The sequence below is a fragment of the Poecilia reticulata genome, chromosome 14 (genome assembly GCF_904066995.2).
Source record: "Poecilia reticulata chromosome 14, P_reticulata-male-v2, whole genome shotgun sequence".
In the NCBI taxonomy this organism is placed as follows: domain Eukaryota; kingdom Metazoa; phylum Chordata; class Actinopteri; order Cyprinodontiformes; family Poeciliidae; genus Poecilia; species Poecilia reticulata.
In genome coordinates this window covers 19117559-19136207 of record NC_088843.1, presented here as the reverse complement: position 1 = coordinate 19136207, position 18649 = coordinate 19117559, and the positions used below count along the sequence as shown (strand labels likewise).

General features: G+C 41.1%; 1 protein-coding gene across 3 annotated transcripts in view; it reads right to left on the bottom strand.

Annotated features, from left to right (window-relative positions):
* The window catches only part of sptbn4a (spectrin, beta, non-erythrocytic 4a), a 37674-nt gene extending 21315 nt beyond the window's left edge, over positions 1 to 16359 (bottom strand). The window contains exons 1-4 of one of the 3 annotated variants that reach the window (XM_008428324.3): positions 12814 to 13647; positions 12279 to 12693; positions 11904 to 12058; positions 903 to 1166 (exon numbers count right to left, since the gene is read on the bottom strand). In XM_008428324.3, coding sequence (XP_008426546.1) covers positions 903 to 1166; positions 11904 to 12026 — 387 coding nt within the window. In that variant the 5' untranslated portion in view covers positions 12027 to 12058; positions 12279 to 12693; positions 12814 to 13647. Of the gene's footprint in view, positions 1 to 902; positions 1167 to 11903; positions 12059 to 12278; positions 13648 to 15937 lie in introns of those variants that run through there. The other 2 variants (XM_008428323.3, XM_008428325.3) reach the window with 2 other exon arrangements.
* Positions 16360 to 18649: the final 2290 nt, after the last annotated feature.

Sequence of the window (18649 nt, the reverse complement as noted above, 5' to 3'; positions counted from 1 at the left end):
ATCATAATGTCATAATGTTGTGACACTATCAGACAGATAAAATGTGAACGCTGTTCCCAGTTCTAACTGCAGAAATACACTCTGTCAGAAGCAACCAATCAGAGACAGGAGGACCATCTTAGTGCTGTCAATCACCCTCTTGTATGCGCTACTTACGTTATCCCCCCACTTCCCTCGCTCTCAGCTGGTTCACCACAATGTTCACCACAAATGCTAAGGCTAGTTAGCATAGGTACCAATGATGGCGGATAAACAGTTAATCTACAGGGTGGGCCATAAGTTTCCATAAGTAGGAGAATGTAACATTTCTTTTATATTTCAGACACCCAAGATGATGCGTTTGACATAAGAGCAAAGAATTTAAATTATGCCGACGGCTGGCTTGGGAAGCGGTCGCATGGCTGCACGTAACTCTAACAGAAAACATGGAACGAGCATCACACACACAGCAATGTGGCAAAGCTTATGTGCAAGTTTCAGAAATCTGGAAATGTTGCAGATCAACCACAAAGTGGTCCAAGACATGCAGCGATTACACAGAGTCCCACAAAAATAAAAACGGTTGTCCAATATAAAATGTTTATTTTTTTCTATGTATGGAAGCTTATGACCCACCCTGTATATAACGTGTTTCACTCAGGGTTAGAGTTCCTAATATAAACTGACTTTTTAAAATAATATTTCAATTTATTGAATGGGTCTGCATTTAATTTTAAAGTAAAATTACATTTAAAATTGATTGAATTTAACTTAATACATGGAGGATGACAGTTTCCTCTTTGGCAAACTGCTGCTGAGGAGAAGGTTTGGATCATCTGAGATGTTTTGTTGCTGCTCATTGACAGACTGATAGGTGCTGTAAATGTCTCCTCGGGGCGACCCAGTAAGGCGCTGGCGCTTACCTGGAATTTCTGGAGCTGTTCATTGAAGGTGGGCAGGTGGTGTGCCTGTTCCAGCTGTGGGGGCTGCTGCTCCAGGTGGGACAGCTGGCTGTCGAGGTCCGAGTAGCTCTTCACTGCCGGCTCCGGCTTGTTGTTCTCAAAGAGTTGGCGGGCCTTGGCCTTGGTGGTGGTCTCCAGGTCTGACCAGCACTCTCTGATCTCCTCCAGCTTCTGCTGCACGACCGGACGCAGCTCCGGCTTCTCCTGGATCAGCTCCTGACCCTCCTGGGTGGAGAAAGTCAAAATGAGCAAGCAGTTATTAAAATGCATTATTTTACTGTGAGCCACAACGTGTCGAGTTTATAAAATGTTATCGGCGGCAAAAGGCCTGCATTGGTTCACTGGTTCCTCCTCAGTCTGCACACAGACAGTCTTTAATGTCAGGCTTTGCTTCGAGGGAAGGTTCTTATGCTCTCAAGTGATTGTTGCCCCAATTTGTACCACACTAGAAATCCATCAACAGCACAACTTGTTCACTGTCAGCCATTTTACATGTCAAATCCAGCTTACAATCACATTCAATAAATGCCATAAATATAATTTTTTAATTACTGGAATTTATCACTTTTCGGCTACCAGAGGAATACAGCCCACTTTCCCAGGATGCAACAGTGCCTACTGAGAGAAAAAGTATCCACATCCCTTGAAATCTTTCACATTTTGTCTGGTTCCAACCTCAAACTTGAATTTATTTTATTGGAACAACTAGGGAAAACCAAATGGAAATACAAAAATGCACAAAAAGTGAATTTTGCATGATAAGTGGCTTTTAATTTGTGGGTATCAGAGTGAAGGGTGTTGAATTCAAATACCACGTTTGACTGATTCTTACAAAAACGATTGAAAACCACACATTTACTTCCACTTCCAGGGCGACTGTGGCTCTGTGGGTAGTCATCTTGTGATCGGAAGGTTGTAGGTTCGATTCCAGCTTCTTCCTGCCACATGTCGATAAACCCCTGCGCAAGGCACTTAACCCCAAATTGCCCACCGATCTGTTTGTTAATGTGACTCTAGTAAAGCGCTTTGGTTTGAGTGGTCAAAATGATTGCATTAGCGCTATACAAGTTCAGTTCATTTGCTTCATAATCATGACTTTACGTAATTTGTGTGTGCATGAATATTTCTCCCAGGCACCACATAACAAAGCAAAAACCTGTGGATCTTTGTTACAGTATCACAGGAACGACCTGAGCGAATAACAGATGATGCCAGAAACAGAGTGAGTGCCTAAAATAGCTGGGCATAACAGATCTCCATCCTAAGGCGGGAGGCCCCCCTACATGCTCACAAGCAGGTGTAGAAAAAAAAAAGCATCTTTTGGCCTTGAGTTGACCTAAAAATCATCCATGGTATTTCTAACAAACCCCTGTTATATCCTCCCCATTGTTCTTCTCCGCTCCCTTTTCCTCCCAGAAACACCAGGCTCTGTGAATAATGTGATTTGGATGAGATGATAGAAGCTTGTGGAATTGACTTTTGAAGGAAGGAAGCCCTGTGTGCGCTCCGGTCTGCAGTGCAACGTCAAATAAAAGGCACATTTTCTCTACGTTAAAAGAAGGCGGGAGCTACACGCGATGAAACGTGCGCCTCGACCGCCGCTTCGCTCTGTAATCTCTCGCACAGTTGAACCTGAGGTATATCCTATGGCTTTCATAATGCAGTGCTGCATTCCCTCTCTTGGCACAGGCTCTCTGCTCAACTGCTGCTAGCACTCACACTCTCAAACATCCCTCTCTTGCTCCTATCTTTACTCAGCCTCGCTTTCCCTCCCATAATGCAGAGCCAGCAGAAAGCAAGCGGCTCCCTCTCCTCTCCTTCGCTCTCTCCTCCGTCTCTTGGCTTTACGGACACGCGAGGTGAGGCAGAAGGAGAAGGAATCAGAGAGGGGAGGAGGAGAGGAGAAGAAGAGCGAGGGAGGGAGGGTGCAGAGAGGAAGCAGACTAGAGGAAGAAGGCGAGCGAAAGGCGAAAGAATCAAAGGTTTATAGAACAGGAATGAGGCTGTTGTGATGCTGCACTCCCGGAGAACAGTGTGATCCAATGGGCATTTGTGAAACGAATCTTCAAGGCGCTTATGGCAAACATAGTGGGATATTTTAAAGGCCAGCACGCATAAATCACAGTCTCATGGCGGCAGCGTGCAGCCAAATTCTGCTGGCTTTCTTGCAATGCTGACGCAGCATAGCTGAACAGTAGGTGGGATGAAAGGGCTTATTTTATACAAACAACAATGACTGCCCACCAAATATGCCCATTTGCGCTGTTATCAGCACATTTACAGCGTTTCATTTTGCAATTTTCTCTCTTCGGACGTGTTAAAACATGTCTTCCAAAATCGAACGGGACCAAAATATCCTACCGTCCGTTTCACTGTGCACTTTTTTAGTCAATGTTTGATTTTACTGCATTTTTTCTTTTTTAGCTGTGTAGCAATCATCCCAGGAGGAATTCAAGCCCAATTGAACTTCTTGGGTTTACGAAGCTCTACATTTAATTTTTAACTTTATCAGATGTGGTACATCTCAGAATTGCTGAGAAGCAGTAGATCTGGCTGTTTTAAACTGGAATCAGGTCTAATTCTTATATGTTATGAGAGCAGAAGTTGAGAGGCCAAAAACGCTTTATCTCAGCGAAAGAAGTGAAAAATGGACCATCTGTGAAATCGCAGCTCTACATTCAATTTTAATTGAGGCTTTGGGATCTTGAAGGTTTCCAATGGACTTTTATTTCAGTTTTCCCCAAAATATTATCTACAAATTGTTTTAGCAAGATCTAGTTAAAAAACAAAACAAAAAAAAAACATTTGTCTTAGTTACTACAACCCAAGTTGTAGCAGTGCCACAGAGAGTGCAGCAGAGACTGTGGAGGTGAATCCTCAACTAATACTGGGTGTGAACCATGTTGATGCAAAGTACAAAATGTTTCCTTGGTGACTAAGGTGCAGTCCAATCGAACTCTAATTTGTTTGTCTAGAAAGCCTGGCACAATTAGCTAGGTGTGAATACATAAAATGCAAACTCTGGTCCGCCTACAAACCTAGATGTTGGTTGGGTTGAAGTGATCTCTGGAGCGGTGTGAATACATACGTGAACTCCAAGAAACCGCTCCAAAAGCAGGAAATGGACTATCGCGCAGAGCATTCTGGGTAATAACAACCAAAACAATCACTTGTGTCTAGAGCTGGTGGGAGAAATGGCTCGTGGTAGTTTGCGAAAGATGAAAGAGAAATCCTACAACCGTAAGGATTGTTTCGCATTTTGCAATGAAGGAAGTTGCGCTCAGTGTCTTGTTAAGAGGTTCTGGTGTCATTTTCTTCAGTGGTTCTTGGTGCAACATGCCCACAGGTGAGGAGGTAAAAAATGTTTTCCAGAGTTAAGGCTTGTTTGGCACAGCGAAGTGTAAAAGCAAACCCCAGCAGCTGAAAATGTAACAAACGTTTTCATTTTGCTACCCAATAATTGAACTTAATCTAGGAGACTATGAGCTGTGATAACCCCATAGGTTTCTACAATATGACCAATCAAGGCATGTGTCAGAATGTGTTGCAGTTGTCAGTGAAAAGCAGCATTTAAAAGACACTTTCAAGCCAACTTCTAGACATGTTCTGCATGCCTTGGTGTTTATTATAGTTAAATGTAATGGAGGGTTGAAGTTACCTCCAATGCTACGGCTCTGGACCTCGAAGCAAGAGAATGACAGATGCAAGTTTGCAGTTGGTAGGAAGTGAAATGTCCCAAATCGTAAAGTTTGTGTCACACTGCTTCCTTTACTTTACCACGCATGTTGGCATAGCTAAAAACCTGGGTAAAGCAGGACTAAACTTTAAGAAATAAAGTGCTTTCACTGAAACAGCCATGACTGATTATGATGCAACCCTGTAGCATATTGTGTGCTTATTGGGATTAAGGACAAGACATTACAGTCTGGACGGATTAAATTACTTTGGCAGTGAAGTCAACGTCAGTTTTTTTTCTTTTCCGTTCCAAATGACAATCTGGGGATGAAAGTCCAGGGTGCCCAAGTTCAGCCCTAGAAAACGACTATCCTCCAACGTTTAGATGGATCCATTCAACAAAACACCTCTAAGTATCCTGGGGATGCAATATATTCCCAGATCAACATGTCTAATACCAGACTATATTGGAAAACAAGTTCACATCAGAGGCGGAATACATAGTTTTTCTTTCTTCGTTGTTTTGTTATCTTTATAGAGATTCCTGTTTGTTTCATTTCCTAAAAGAAATGTCTTAGTTGAATCAAACAGAAATTAAATATGACACAGGTATAACAAATGTTGGGGCTTGTTTGTGAATAAATGATTTCGCTGAGCAAAAAACATCTGATATTAAACCTCAGACTAAAGGCTAACTTATTTGTGTTCTGCTTAACATTTTCCTTAACAATAATAATTAAATATTGATTGCGATAGTTTCATTTACATTTCTTAGCCAGGGTGTGACCACCTAAATCTTTTTTTTTTTTTCAGATACAAAAATAGATTTATGTGGTTGTATTGTGTGAAGCTCGGAAAATTATTCAGGGTTCAGAAACTTTACACCTGCATGACTGAAGATGACAATAAAGACACGGTTCAATTTTTACATTCACTTGAAATTTGAAATGAATCTCTAATTTTGTTCATGTTCTATTTCTGATACATATTCGTAAAATTTGTAAGGAACCAGTCTGCTTTGTAGCAGTTCTGTAGTGTTTCTGCTGCCTTATTGGTAATTCCCATCTTGTCCATTTTCAAGAGAAAAAATAAAATAAAAAATCAAAGCTCATAAAAAATGTCAAAAAATATGTGAAGCACAATCACAAAATGTGAAAATATGTATATGTAATAGATTCAAATATGTGAAGCTGTGAGCTGCAGATTTACGCCCTTCCTGGATTAGTAAGTCAAAGTTCATGCAACAGAACTAGCAATAAGTAGGAAGGTGGAAAAAAAACTTGTTTATAAAAAAGAAATAAATGAAATGAATGTATCAAATACAGTTATAACACCAAAGCCTTTTGGAGTCACAGGGTGAATAACGGGGTCCAAACTAAACACCTGAGGAAGAAGTTACGCTCCATTTAGAGACAAACACCGACAGTAAGCAGAGGCGTCTTATAGCCGAAGCAGGACATAAAAGCTCTGAACTGATTTATGATAACATGATACGCGAATGCCTTCCAGGAGACACTCTGGTTATGAATCTATGGATGTTCGAAATCTGAACATAAGTAAAAGGAGCATTTAAAAGAAGGAAGGAGGCTGTTCTTTTTTCTGACCGGAAGAAACATTTTGAAGTAGCTCAGCCAGAGTTCCTACTTTTGATTGTGATAGAGTCTGTGGAAGAGGCTAAAGATTAGTATGATGGCAAAGAGGCGTTAAACAAGTGACTTGAAAACACTGCATCAGATACTTCATAATTTGTAGTTAGTCTTAGAAGTCAACGACAAAATCTTTTGCCAAGAAAAAAACGGCGAGTCATTTTTGTTGTGAGCATCAATCAGCTGTCTGCAGCAGCTCAGAGAGACAGTTCAACAGTCAGTCCAACTCAAAACTCTTATGATGAAAGGTGACCTGTCAATAATTCCAAGAAGTGGCAGAAATTTTTATAGAAAAGTCATTGCAAAACTCTTAAATACCTCTTAAACTTATCCACAGTTTGTTACACAATAACCATAAACATAGCATGAATCCATCTGTCCTGTGTTAGGCCTCACAGGTTTGGAAGAGAACATTAGAGAACAAACAGCATCACAAAAACTAAGGTACACAGCAGACAAGTCAGGGAGGAAGAAGTTACAGAGCTACCTTTAAGAGGTCATCTAGAAATGGACAGAATACGGCAAAGACTGGCAGGAAGAAAGCCTTAAAAACCTTAAAAAGACCGGTTCAATGATCGCCACAAGCCATGTAGGACAGAGAAAAACATGTGGATGAGGGTCAAATGACACCAAGGCTTTCCATTTTTGGCCTCCTCTGGGTTTCCATGGTGTCCAGAAAGCCAAAATCAAGTCTCGAATTTGACTAAAGTATTTCAGGTTCTGGATACGTATGGCAAAAGAAACCGATGAGCGGAAATATTTGTAATTCCAAACTTTACATCTACGTCTAATATGTAAGTCCTTCCTTTTTGTTCTTTTGTTTCCAACCAATTCTTTATTTAAAGCCTGACCGCTATGAATGCAACATATTTGCAGTGAATCTCGGTGCTTACACTTTCAGAACTTGAACATGACAACTTGTAGGACTTTTGAAGATGCTGTGTGTGTGATGGAAAACTAAAAGGACCAAGACCATAAAGCTTAAAGTCGTAGCTACAACTGAATGGTTTAGATGACTCCACAATGATGTATTAGAATAGCCCAGTCAAATTCCAGACTTAAGTCCATTTAAGACTTGATAAATGAATGACAATGAAAGTACTAACTCAGAGGTTAATACAAATGCATGTTACACTTTTCAGATACTCAGGTTTTCCTCCTTTTCTCTTTTTGATCATTTCAAGGAAAAATAAAGACCACCAGGTCAGAAATCTTTTATAAGAAGAATATAAAATCAAGCAATAGAAGACGTATTGTATTCTTCAACTTTTTTTTTAATATGCTGAAGTATCTGAAGAAGCTGCTTCTGTAAATTTATTTATTTACTCGGTTAAAAAAATTTTGAAGTTTTATGTGAGATTTTATAATTGCAGTACATACACAGAAGGCACAGAAATTTGTTTTTTTTTAGTAGCACATGGATAATATCCATGCGCTTAAAGAGAAACGGGACTTCCTCGTGAAAGTTATATTTTATTCACATGACATTTTATTAGTTAATCTATAGCTAATAAACAGAATTTGCTCAGGCTCCATCCTTGTTTATGTGCTAGAGTGCTGAGCTTGGAGCTCGTGCCGAGGCTTGGCACAAGGTCAACTGTGAGTCTTCTCACTGTAACAGAGAAGCACCCACAGATCCCCCACATGCACGCGTCGGCCCGGAGCTGTGCGGCCGGCTTCATGTGCTGAGTAAGTGCTGCGAGAGAACAGAGGCGCAGGCCGCAACGGGAACGCTCCGAGAGGACGATGAATTCTCTGAACACAACAGGAAGCGGCGTCCTCCTCTCTCGCCGTCTCTCGAGTAGCGACAGAGACGGATGGCTGGATTAGGTAAGGCTAGCAGGGCCTGAGTGACACGACGGGCTCCGTAGCTATCTGTTTGGACGCGACACAGGGAAACTCCCGGCAGCCGGCACCGGAGAGACAGTCTATGAGGCAGCCATCTTCTGCACTTAGTGTAAGGCCTCACTTTAGATTCCTGGTTTATTATTATTTTTTTGCATCAAAAAGTTTATCCAAATGTGCTAATGAATAAGCAATAAAACGGCATCATTTTTCACTTTGTTTATGTCTGCAGCTGAAATGGGATGAAATATGTGATATGATGGAATGAAATCAAATAGGTAAAGAAAAAAAAGTACAAAAGTGCAATAACAGTAGCTGTGTTTCTATTACAAATGTGCACAAATCTCTGTCAATATTTTGCTAATGTCGGAAAAAAAACAACACAATTTTGCAATCGCGGCGTTCTGTTAAATGAGAAATTAAAAGAAATGAAAATCACACTTGAATAATCTAGTTCATGCAATAAGCTGTTAAAAATAATGGCAGCGATTTATGTATAACAACTACATGAGATATATTCATAATTCAGTCATGTTGCCAACATTCATCATCTATCAGCCATCTGTGGAGACATTTGCATGTTGGTCAGGCATTGGAATGACCCCTTATAACCGGGAGCGGCTACTTGTGCTGTGTTTTGGGGAAATTATAATCTGCAATTTCACAAAAGATTCAAGTTCTGTTCATTGGCACAGAATTGTCAATGAACTGTGCGACGCTTTTGAGAGCCGGCTGCTTATTGTCCGAAAAACATCCTCCAAACCATCATCCTCCTACAACTTCCTGTTGTCTTCTTCATCGTTTTCACCAGTAGTAACATCCAGCTGTTGATCAAATGATATGTATGATATGAATAAAGTGTTTCCATTGCAGTTTTGCGAATTACATCTATTTTGATTTGACTGAAAAAGCACCTCATCCTAGCACAAATTAAGAGAATTTATTTTCGTAATTTCATCCATCCATTCATCCATTTTCTTGCACCCTTGTCCCTTAGTGGGGTTGGGAGGGTTGCTGGTACCTATCTCCAGCTAACGTTCCGGGCGAGTGGTGGGGTACACCCTGGACAGGTCGCCAGTCTTTCTCAGGGCAACACAGAGACACACAGGACAAACAACCATGCACACACACACTCAAACCTAGGGACAAGACAAAAGCTTCAGTCTAGAAAAGAATATGTTAAAGTTGAATCACAATATCCATTGGAGAGATTGGCCTAAAGCAGCGGTGTCACTCAGCCAAGACGCTTAAAACTAAACCGTGTATAACAGTAACAACACTACAAACCAGCTGTCGAGAATGGTGGATATCAGGGTAATGTGTGAGTCCAAACAGGGTTATCAAGAGGACAATGATCCCAAACACAGCAACGAACCCACACAATAGCAGAATAAGAAAAGTATCAGGGTTTTGTAATGGCCCAGTCAAAGTACAGCCCTGTGCTGGTTCTTAGACATGACTTTTACATTTCGGCTTCAAGATTCGTTTGATAAGTAAGAACAATATGTAAATGGTGTAGTGTAACTAGCTATTTGGATTTATTGAGCATGGCTAAAGCAGTGCTGAGATTAAAATCTGGTAAATAAATGTAATTTGTGTTTTCCTGGATAAATCAACTATTTCCAGTCAAAGTAAAATCAGTGTGGTATAGCTCCTATCATGTTGAGTCAAGTGCAGAAGTGATGGAGGGCACAAACGAAATAAGGCATAATGTTAGGATTTCTAAAACTCTCAGTTTTCTGCTCTCCAGTTAGCCTTTTCTCATTTTGATTTTCTGCAGCTCTCAAGTCAAACTCTGATTAGCACAAAAAGACCTAAAGCGGCACAAGAATCTCAAATTTTTCCCCAAATGTTCATGAAAATATCACAAAAATATGATTATTTTTTTCTTCTTTATAAAATTAAGACCAGCGGTGTGAATGCTACAGCAAATTAACTTTTATCAGGAAATGTCCAATTAGTGTACATTTGTTTTGTTCAGGTTTGGGCAAAGAATTTGTTTTGTCAAACCAATAAACAAGGAATATGTGTAAAACAGAAAACCAATTGTTCCTGTGTTCCCCTGAATATTTCAAACACCTCCACATGGGTAACAGTTGAAGAGAGATTGTTTCCCCTGCTCTGAACTTCAGCTTACAAAACTCAAAATAATAAAAATAAATAGGTCTGCCTGTATTCCAACACTTACTGAAGAACTGAAGACACAAAGCAAATTCAGGTTTGTTTGGGGGGGTTTTTTGCCCCAAAACTAAGAAGAACACATTGCACACACATGGACAACCAAAGCTTTTCCTCATTAGATAATAAACTTTAGTAGTGTTGACTCCAAGGCTGTGGTTATAATTAGTTTCCCTGGTATCTAATGAATATTTTATTACACAGCTTACTACCACAATGGTGTGCAAAAATCTATAAAGTCTAATCAATTTTTTAATGTATTCAAAGGAAATAAATAATTAAGACACAAGGAAATATCAACAAACACTCTTATATTATAAGGGATGTAAATACATTGCATGTTGGTCAAAGTCTACAAAGGTTTGCTGCGTTTTCAAGAAAGAAAAGGTTTCTGTGTGACATTTTGTGGATACTCGTGTTGCTAGGGCTTTGGACAGCAGTACACCACTTCTTGATTTATCTAGATTGCAGTCATTTTTAGAGATCAGTCAAAGATTGTAGTAAGTCTATTAATGATTTACTACAATAAGTCATCAATACATGGGCCCCTGATTACCAGCAGCAAGTTCTACTAAGGTTTAAAAGGGACATGGTTTAAATCTAACAGTTTCCACCAAACTGCTCTCTGGTTGTGCAGGAGTGACTGAAGTTCACTCCTGTAGGGAGCAAAGAGCAACACAGATTTTGCTGCACACTGACGCTAAGCTGGCTGATAGACGGCCTCCAAGATGGACGAATTGAATAAATTTGAAATATTTATGAAAAAAAAAAAAGACATTCATGGTGTGAGCACAGACAACCACATAACCAGCAAATATCAACTTGTTAAGCTTAAAGTTTTTCTACAAAGAGCAGAACGGCTGAATAAGAGACTGAAAAAAACCACCTAGCAGATGTTGAGTCTATACTTTTGTGCCATTATAGCTCCAATGACCGTTATGACCAGTATGACCAGTATGTGCTTTTATTTCAGCTGCAGCTGGAAGATTGATGTCTTGTTCTGCTTTAAATAAAAATCAGTGCTGGTTCTGAGCTGAAGATGTCATACCGTGTTCAGAAACTCTGTGATATATTTCTAAACAACAAGCTTAACTTGGAAACCAAAATGATGTCAACAGATTTCATTAGAGGCTCATGTGGGTTTCAAGCCACTGAGGCCGGAGAGCCTGGGGGGTATCCTGCGTAGATAGGTTGTAGCAAAGCATGATGGCAATGCAGGACTCAAAAACCAAACAAGAGAGAGCAATAAATGCTTCACACCGACTTATACCAGACTCTGTAGCACACGTTGTGTTTCTGCTGTAAAGTTAGAGCTTTCTCATTTTGATTCTCTGCAGCCTGCAAGCCCAAGTCTGATTAGAACAAAAAGGCCTAAAAGAGGCACGAAGATCCGACTAAACGTGAAAGCAAAAATGACACCACTGTTCTTTCTATGTAACCTTGAGAGTGTAACAGGACGTTCCTGAGCATGGTGAAGATAGAACAGCCGACTGATGACACCTCACTCAGCTTCACCTTTTTCACTTCCAACTTTCACCACACCCACCGCAAACTCGTGTGTTCCCCCTTTAGCGTGTGCCGCCTTTCTGCTCTCCACCTCCTGGTCGCCTCCACTCACCTGTTCTATCTTGGCCAGCCATTCCTTATTGCGGGCCAGCTCTGCCATAAAGGCCTGGTGCTTCAGCCACTTCCTGTGTAGCTTTTGAGCCTCATCCCGGGCCGTGTCTCGGGCCATAAGCATCTTCTCTTCCACCTGCTGTCCCAAACGCTCAGCTAGGGGAGACAAAAATAGCCACCATCAGGAGTCCAACGTTCCAGTCAGCCCTTCTTCCCCCTTTCCCACAGGACGTCCTGCCTGGCTCCTCTACGCAAGAGCCACCCGCTCTGCTCTGTAGGGGCCTAGTTACCTGTGCTGTCACCACCCACACCAACCCCCCACCAGACACCCCTTTCTGGAAAAAAAAAAAAAAGAAAGAAAAATCAAGATGAGCACCTTAGCAGTGGTACCAATGGAAGTACTCAAGCCCTTCCTTAGGGTTGCCCCTGGGTCCTCATGCCCTACCCCTTCATGGATCTTGCGGTCCTGATGCTGCAGTGCCTGCTAGCCAGTCTCTGAGAAGGCAAAAACAACCAGCAGGGAAAAAAAAACAACAAAAAAAAAAAAAAAGAGAAGGAAATGCACCAGCGACAACACTGGTACAGAATGCTACACACACATCCAAGATTCCTCGTACGCTTCGGTGCTATTTTCAAGCTCCGGAAGTCAGTTACAATCCAGCCAGCAGCAGCCAGAGTGCAGATGTAGCATAGCCACAGAAGAATCCTTCAGCTGGGGGGTAAAAAAAAAAAAAAACCTGACCATCCACCGCTTGCCAGTCCCGGTCAATCTGTAGTCCTGTCTAATGATGCTGTAGAGAGGAGGAGGAGGAAGAGTTGGAGTGGGAGGAGCAGGGTGAGCGGGATGCAGAGGCAGTGCAGAAGAGACAGGATAGCATAAGCCATCCGCTCTTGAAATGCATTATCCTCACCTCTGCTAAGGTGCACAAGCAGGCTGGTCTGAGGTAGCAAACTATTTCCCCTCCCGCGATCTGCTTCCTTCATTCCCTGAATGGCTGAGCCGCAGATGCTGCATGCTGCTGCAGTACTTGCTACTCAGCTACGCTCCTGTGTGCGTGTGTTCGGACGTGCAAGCCTGTGTGTGAGTGCGTGTGCGTGCACGCGCGTGTGTTTGTGTGTGTGTGTGTTCAATCACAATCAGCACTGCAGTGCCGGAGCAGAGTGAGAAGGAGGGGAGAGAGGGGGAGGCAGTGAGAGGAGAGGGGGACGGGGAGACTGGGCGAGGAAATGGAGAAAAGGGTAGTACCAAAGCAGGAAAAAAAGAAGGGGAGAGCAAGTCAGGAGAGGGAAAACATGGTGTTGGAGCTACAAGGAGATGGAGGGTGGGATCGTGAGGGTTAGTGAAACAGAGAGAGGAAGAGAGAGCCTGCGTCATCCCTTACTGTCACTGGGGACATTTCTCTGCACTAGAAATGACTGCACTCGGAGCTGGATGAGAATTGGGAAAGAAAGAGGGGGAGGTGTCGCTTCTGAAACAGCTGAATGAAAGGGAAGGAGCACAAGTGCGTCCGTGGTCCAAGATGTAGCTGGCTGATTCGGATCACTAATCACTCGCCTGCTTTAAGAAACCCCGCATGCGTTTCTTCTGCTGTCAGCATGTTGCTTGGAACAGAAGTTGCCCGCGTTACGCTCTGCTCTGAGGCTAACACGGCTTACTCTGAAATCTGAAATCATTTCTACTCAATATGTTGACAACATGTTGTCAACGAAAATATGAATAAAAACGTGACTTTAGTTTAGGCCTGCACTGACGTAGCATTTGAAGCATTTTTATATACTTTTTTTTATTTTAAATGCCAGTTATAGAACAAAGACAAATCACTATAGCAAAATAGGGATTAAAGTTTTATGAGGTTAAAGTGGAGCACCGTCCTGAAGCACCAAGTTTTGCTGCTCAGTCTGGCTTCATCTGTGTTCTTTTCTTTTGGAGATTAATAGATTGTTATTTATCGACTTTGCTAATCTCACTTTGAAATTCACAACACAGTGTTTCAAATAAGCACAAGATGAACATCAATGTTTTTGATGTGGAATACAAACAATACATACAAAAAAACCCTGACAAATTACATGACTTCACCAATGAAATGCCTATTAAACATAAAAAGTCCTGCAGGTCTCTTGAAAGAGGCGGTTAGTTTAAATTTAGCACATAATTGTGGAATTACTATTGGATTATTCCCAGTTTGTCATGTACTGCGGTTTTAAGATTGAACCACAATGCAGAGAATTTATTAATGATAACTGAAAAACATATGAAAACTGAAGCTGAAAGCCACGGGCACACACTCTATACTCCCAGGTCCAGGTATCATCCTACCAAAGGGGCAACCAGTCCCTGGTCCGAGGAGATTTTTTTCCTTCTTTGTGGGGTGGAGAAAGGCAGACAGCTCCGTTTCCCTCGCCCACACAAAAGCTCGGACACTGGGTTATATCCAACCAGCACAAAAACATTGAACACATGCCCCCAGGCACAGACGTCATGAACCTCCCACCCCACAGGAGAGCTCTAACCCCAAAAACCCAATGAGACCACGACAAGGAAAGTTGAGGATAAGAGGTTGATGCACGCATTCCTCTGTAAGTGCTTGGTGAAAGTCTCCATATGTGCTTCTGTTGGGAAGTTAGACTATATGAAAAGTTTGCTAAGAATCCTGATGTGCAAGTCCTTGCTTTGATGTCCCTTCCACAGATGGAGTGTCACTGGAGAGACTACACAGTGTACAAGTAACCTTCCCTGGGAAAATCTGAGTACATTATGTCTCCCTAATGTACACTAGATGGACCCTCAAAACTTAGTATGTTTCCATGTACACTAAGACTCATTGACGTACACAATAAATACCTTCTATCGGTTCTGCCTCCTATGGAAGGGGACCCTGTTGAGAGTACACCAGCTGTCCATAAACCCTTCGCTGGGTGAGTTGGTTTACACTACACCATCCTGGTGTACACCGCCTAGAACCTTCTTAAGGGAATCCACTTTACTCCTTCGTGATGACACACCAAGTACCCGCCTACCTGCCTCCTTCATCACATTAGATGTAACTGCTCAATCACCTGGGACCTCCTGAGCATCAAGAGTCTGTTTCCAGCAAGCAATTATTTCTCAATAGTTGAGGGTCCAGAGCCTTTGTGTGAAGCAAAGGGTATAATAAGGGTTGGTTTTTACCAGATTACCTTCAGTATAACTCATTCTCAATTTTTCTTTCCATTTACATCAGAATAGAACAACTTGAATTATTCTCCTAATATTCAATTCCTGCTGCCTTTCCACCTGGTCTCCTGGACACATAGTATGTCCACCTTCCTTCTCTGATCTCTCTTTACATTCAGCCTTGCTACAGTCTCGTGGCATTGTTAGAAATGACCAACCAGGATCTCTATGGTCTGCTTCCAACTATGGAAGTTGGTTGATGCCAGCTGCAGAAACGTTCTCTGGTATTGGTGACCTTGTACTCCTCTGCAATGCTGTTAAAATGTTGCTGGTTGTTGTTCTCATTATACAGATCTGCACTGCTGAGTCTATTAGGAAAACCCAGCCATTTTTAAAGGTATCAACTGATTCTCCATTGTCTCCACTGTTATTCTGGGAACATCATAAACAAGCAGTGTTCCAAGGATATTGTTGGACAAAGCTTTCTGGGGAAAGATATTTTATCATCTTTATGAAATACTAAAGAAACTTCAACAACCTCAAATTTTGTGTCTTACTAGCATGCAAGCACGAACCTATGTAAAAAAAAAAAAAAAGTAAATCCACGTCCCAGAACGTTTAACATTTTAATCTCTCCAAAACTTTTAAGCTAGTTTTAAATTCACTGCCTTGTAAAGTACAGCGGCAGGTGCAGGATATTATTATGCCATCACTGCATTTGACCCACGAGAGCACAATCACATCATCACCATGCACATAAAACCAGCGCAAACCTGAAACACACAAAATACAGGCCACATACGTAATGTGCGGATTACATACACTCTTTTAAATACACAAATTATACTAAATAATAAAAACAGGAAAGCAAAGCCTACCCGTGTGATCCACGGGAGGTGGATGATGGAGATCCCAACGTTCATGTGTCTGAGACTTCAGGACAACGAGGAGGTGAAGCCACAATGTTTGGCTGATTTCTACTCTTTTGGCAAAGTTTCAGCTAGAATTAACCGTTAGCCCTCCAGCAGAAGCTCAGGAACAGGAAGAGCTCGCAGATGTCATGCTCGGCCAACCGGGTGACCCGTTAGCTCTTCAGTTAGCGAAACCACAAAAAAAAAAAGCTGCTAAACTTGGCCCCTGCCAGAACCGCGCACACGGTAAAAAGCTCAGGCGGGGTTCACCCGACTCATGTTAGAACTAGGAAAGGGTTAAAACTCCGCTTATTCATTTTTAGCTTAAAGAAAAAGCGCCAGGACACCAAATAAACAAAAGTAAACTGAAAGTAAACTGACCAATAGCATTCAGGTTTAGGACGGACACGCGCGCGCCCCCACAGACTCACACAGATGTCATACAAGATGTTTTGATACGAAATACCTTTTTTTTTTCCCCACGATTTTGTTAATAGTAAAGAGGGTCAGATAATAAAGAAATCAAATAAATAAATAAATAAATAATTAAGTTAAAGGAAAATCTTAAGGTACGTACAGCCGTACAGCTCCAGGCGCTACTGGTATGTCACAAATTTGACCTGCGAAAAACCGAAACATTATCTTTAAAAAATTTTTTTAAATCCTATCTGGTTCTTGTTGGCATTGTTCCCATGAGAACTTGTGATTGTGTGCATGTGTGTGTGAGTGTGTGATGTACACACACACACACACACACACACACACACACACACACACACACACACACACACACACACACACACACATATATAACTTTAATTTTATGCAAACAAAATGACGAAGAAGAAGAAGAAAAAACCCATCCCAAACATCATATAGAGTAGGTCCATATTTTCTACGTAGCATGTACTCCACCATCAGTTTGGTGTCTGGGAAATTCAGAGGTTCATCCATCCATTTCGCTTTACCAAAGGTTTCTACAGTGCTATACTCCCTTTATGTTACAGCTGATTGCTGTCAAAAACCCAACACAACCCGCTTACACCATCTACAGGGGAAAGTGAGTATTTTCACTCACTTATGTATTGACTTTAAATCCCTCAGATATCATAAGTGATGTTTCAATTTCATGAGCTTCAAAATGTTTGAATATGGTTAGCATGCATTTTTATGTAACAAAATGTTTTACCTTTGACTGGATGTGACCTGCCTTTTACCACTTAACTATGGGGGAAACAAATAAATAAATAATTCAATAGTTTAGATTTTGACATTATTTTACATTATTCAACATTACTGACATTATTTAAATCTATCCACCCATATGGTATCTGACACATGGAAAATAACTCTTCAGATCAGAAACATTCTTGTCAAATTATGTCTGACTAAATTCTTTAAGAACACATCGTGGTTCAAGCAAGTCTTAGGTTCATTCTTATCTCCACTTTACCATTTTTTAATGTTGATGAGACAAAACATAAACAAAATTAAAATACTCATAAGAATGAATAAGAGAGGGCCCATTCCCCCAGAGCCTAACCTTGATCGATTCTGATGTTTGTGAGGTGTGGACCTTACAGAGTAAGCCATATGATAACTATATGCACTAAGTAGACAGCCAAGGCAGCAAAACTTATATGTCTAAGAATACCTTCAGACATATTTTCATTTTTTTGTTTTAGGAGCAACTAAATTCCAGTTTAGAAATGTTTACATTAAAAAAATCCTTTAAGAAACATCATATAATATGGAAAACAAGCAAAAAGAAAGTTTTAAATAAGATGTTAAATAAGAATATTTCACTGTTGTGATTTTTCATTAGTTTCTTGCCATTTTATATGTCAAGCGTGGTGTGATATCTGTTTTCCACTAGAGGGCAGCATTTCTAGAAATAAAATGCTAATAAAGAGAAGCTCAGATACAAGTATGCATCACATACTTTCAATATTTTATGCATATTACGTATACTAGGGTTAGCGCCTGTGTAATTTAGCTGTGTATGCTAGATATTGAGTAACCTGCTCCTTGCTACTACTGCTCACCAAATGTCCCTTTAGATAGCTTTAGTCTTACTGATTATATCTGTGTTTGAGTTATTGCCTTATAATGTTAACCATTTCAATTATTTGGATGAAATTTAGGTCACATCATGTACTTTCAATCATGGTCATCCTAGTCATACAACTTTAAAGTAATAACCCCTGCCAGCATGCCGAGATGGGCCCCATATGGGGGAAAGGAGGGCAGACCAGATGGGTCCCATATGGGTTTGTCCGGGGGTTCCACGGTGGCCCCACATGGGATTGCCCATGTAGGGCCCATGTAGGGCCACAGCCTATGTGGCCTGCATTGCTACATGTTCCCTGCCAGTATGACAGGGAACATGCCAGTATGGCAGGGAACATGTAGCAAAATCAGAAGCAGAAGACTTTTTGAGTCTCATGCCAGTCGTCATCTAGAAAATGAAGATGTGCAAAGCTGATTTTGTATGACAAATTAATTTTGCTGTCATCTTAACGGTTAGAATTGTCTTTCACTAATTTTTTATGTTTAGCGGTTTTTTTATTTGTCTAGTGCGAGCTTGCGCTAGTCTTGTAAATATGTCTTGCAATTTAGCATTAGCTTCTACACATATGAATGTGTTTAGTTGTTTAACGTTCGCGGAGCTAAGATTCT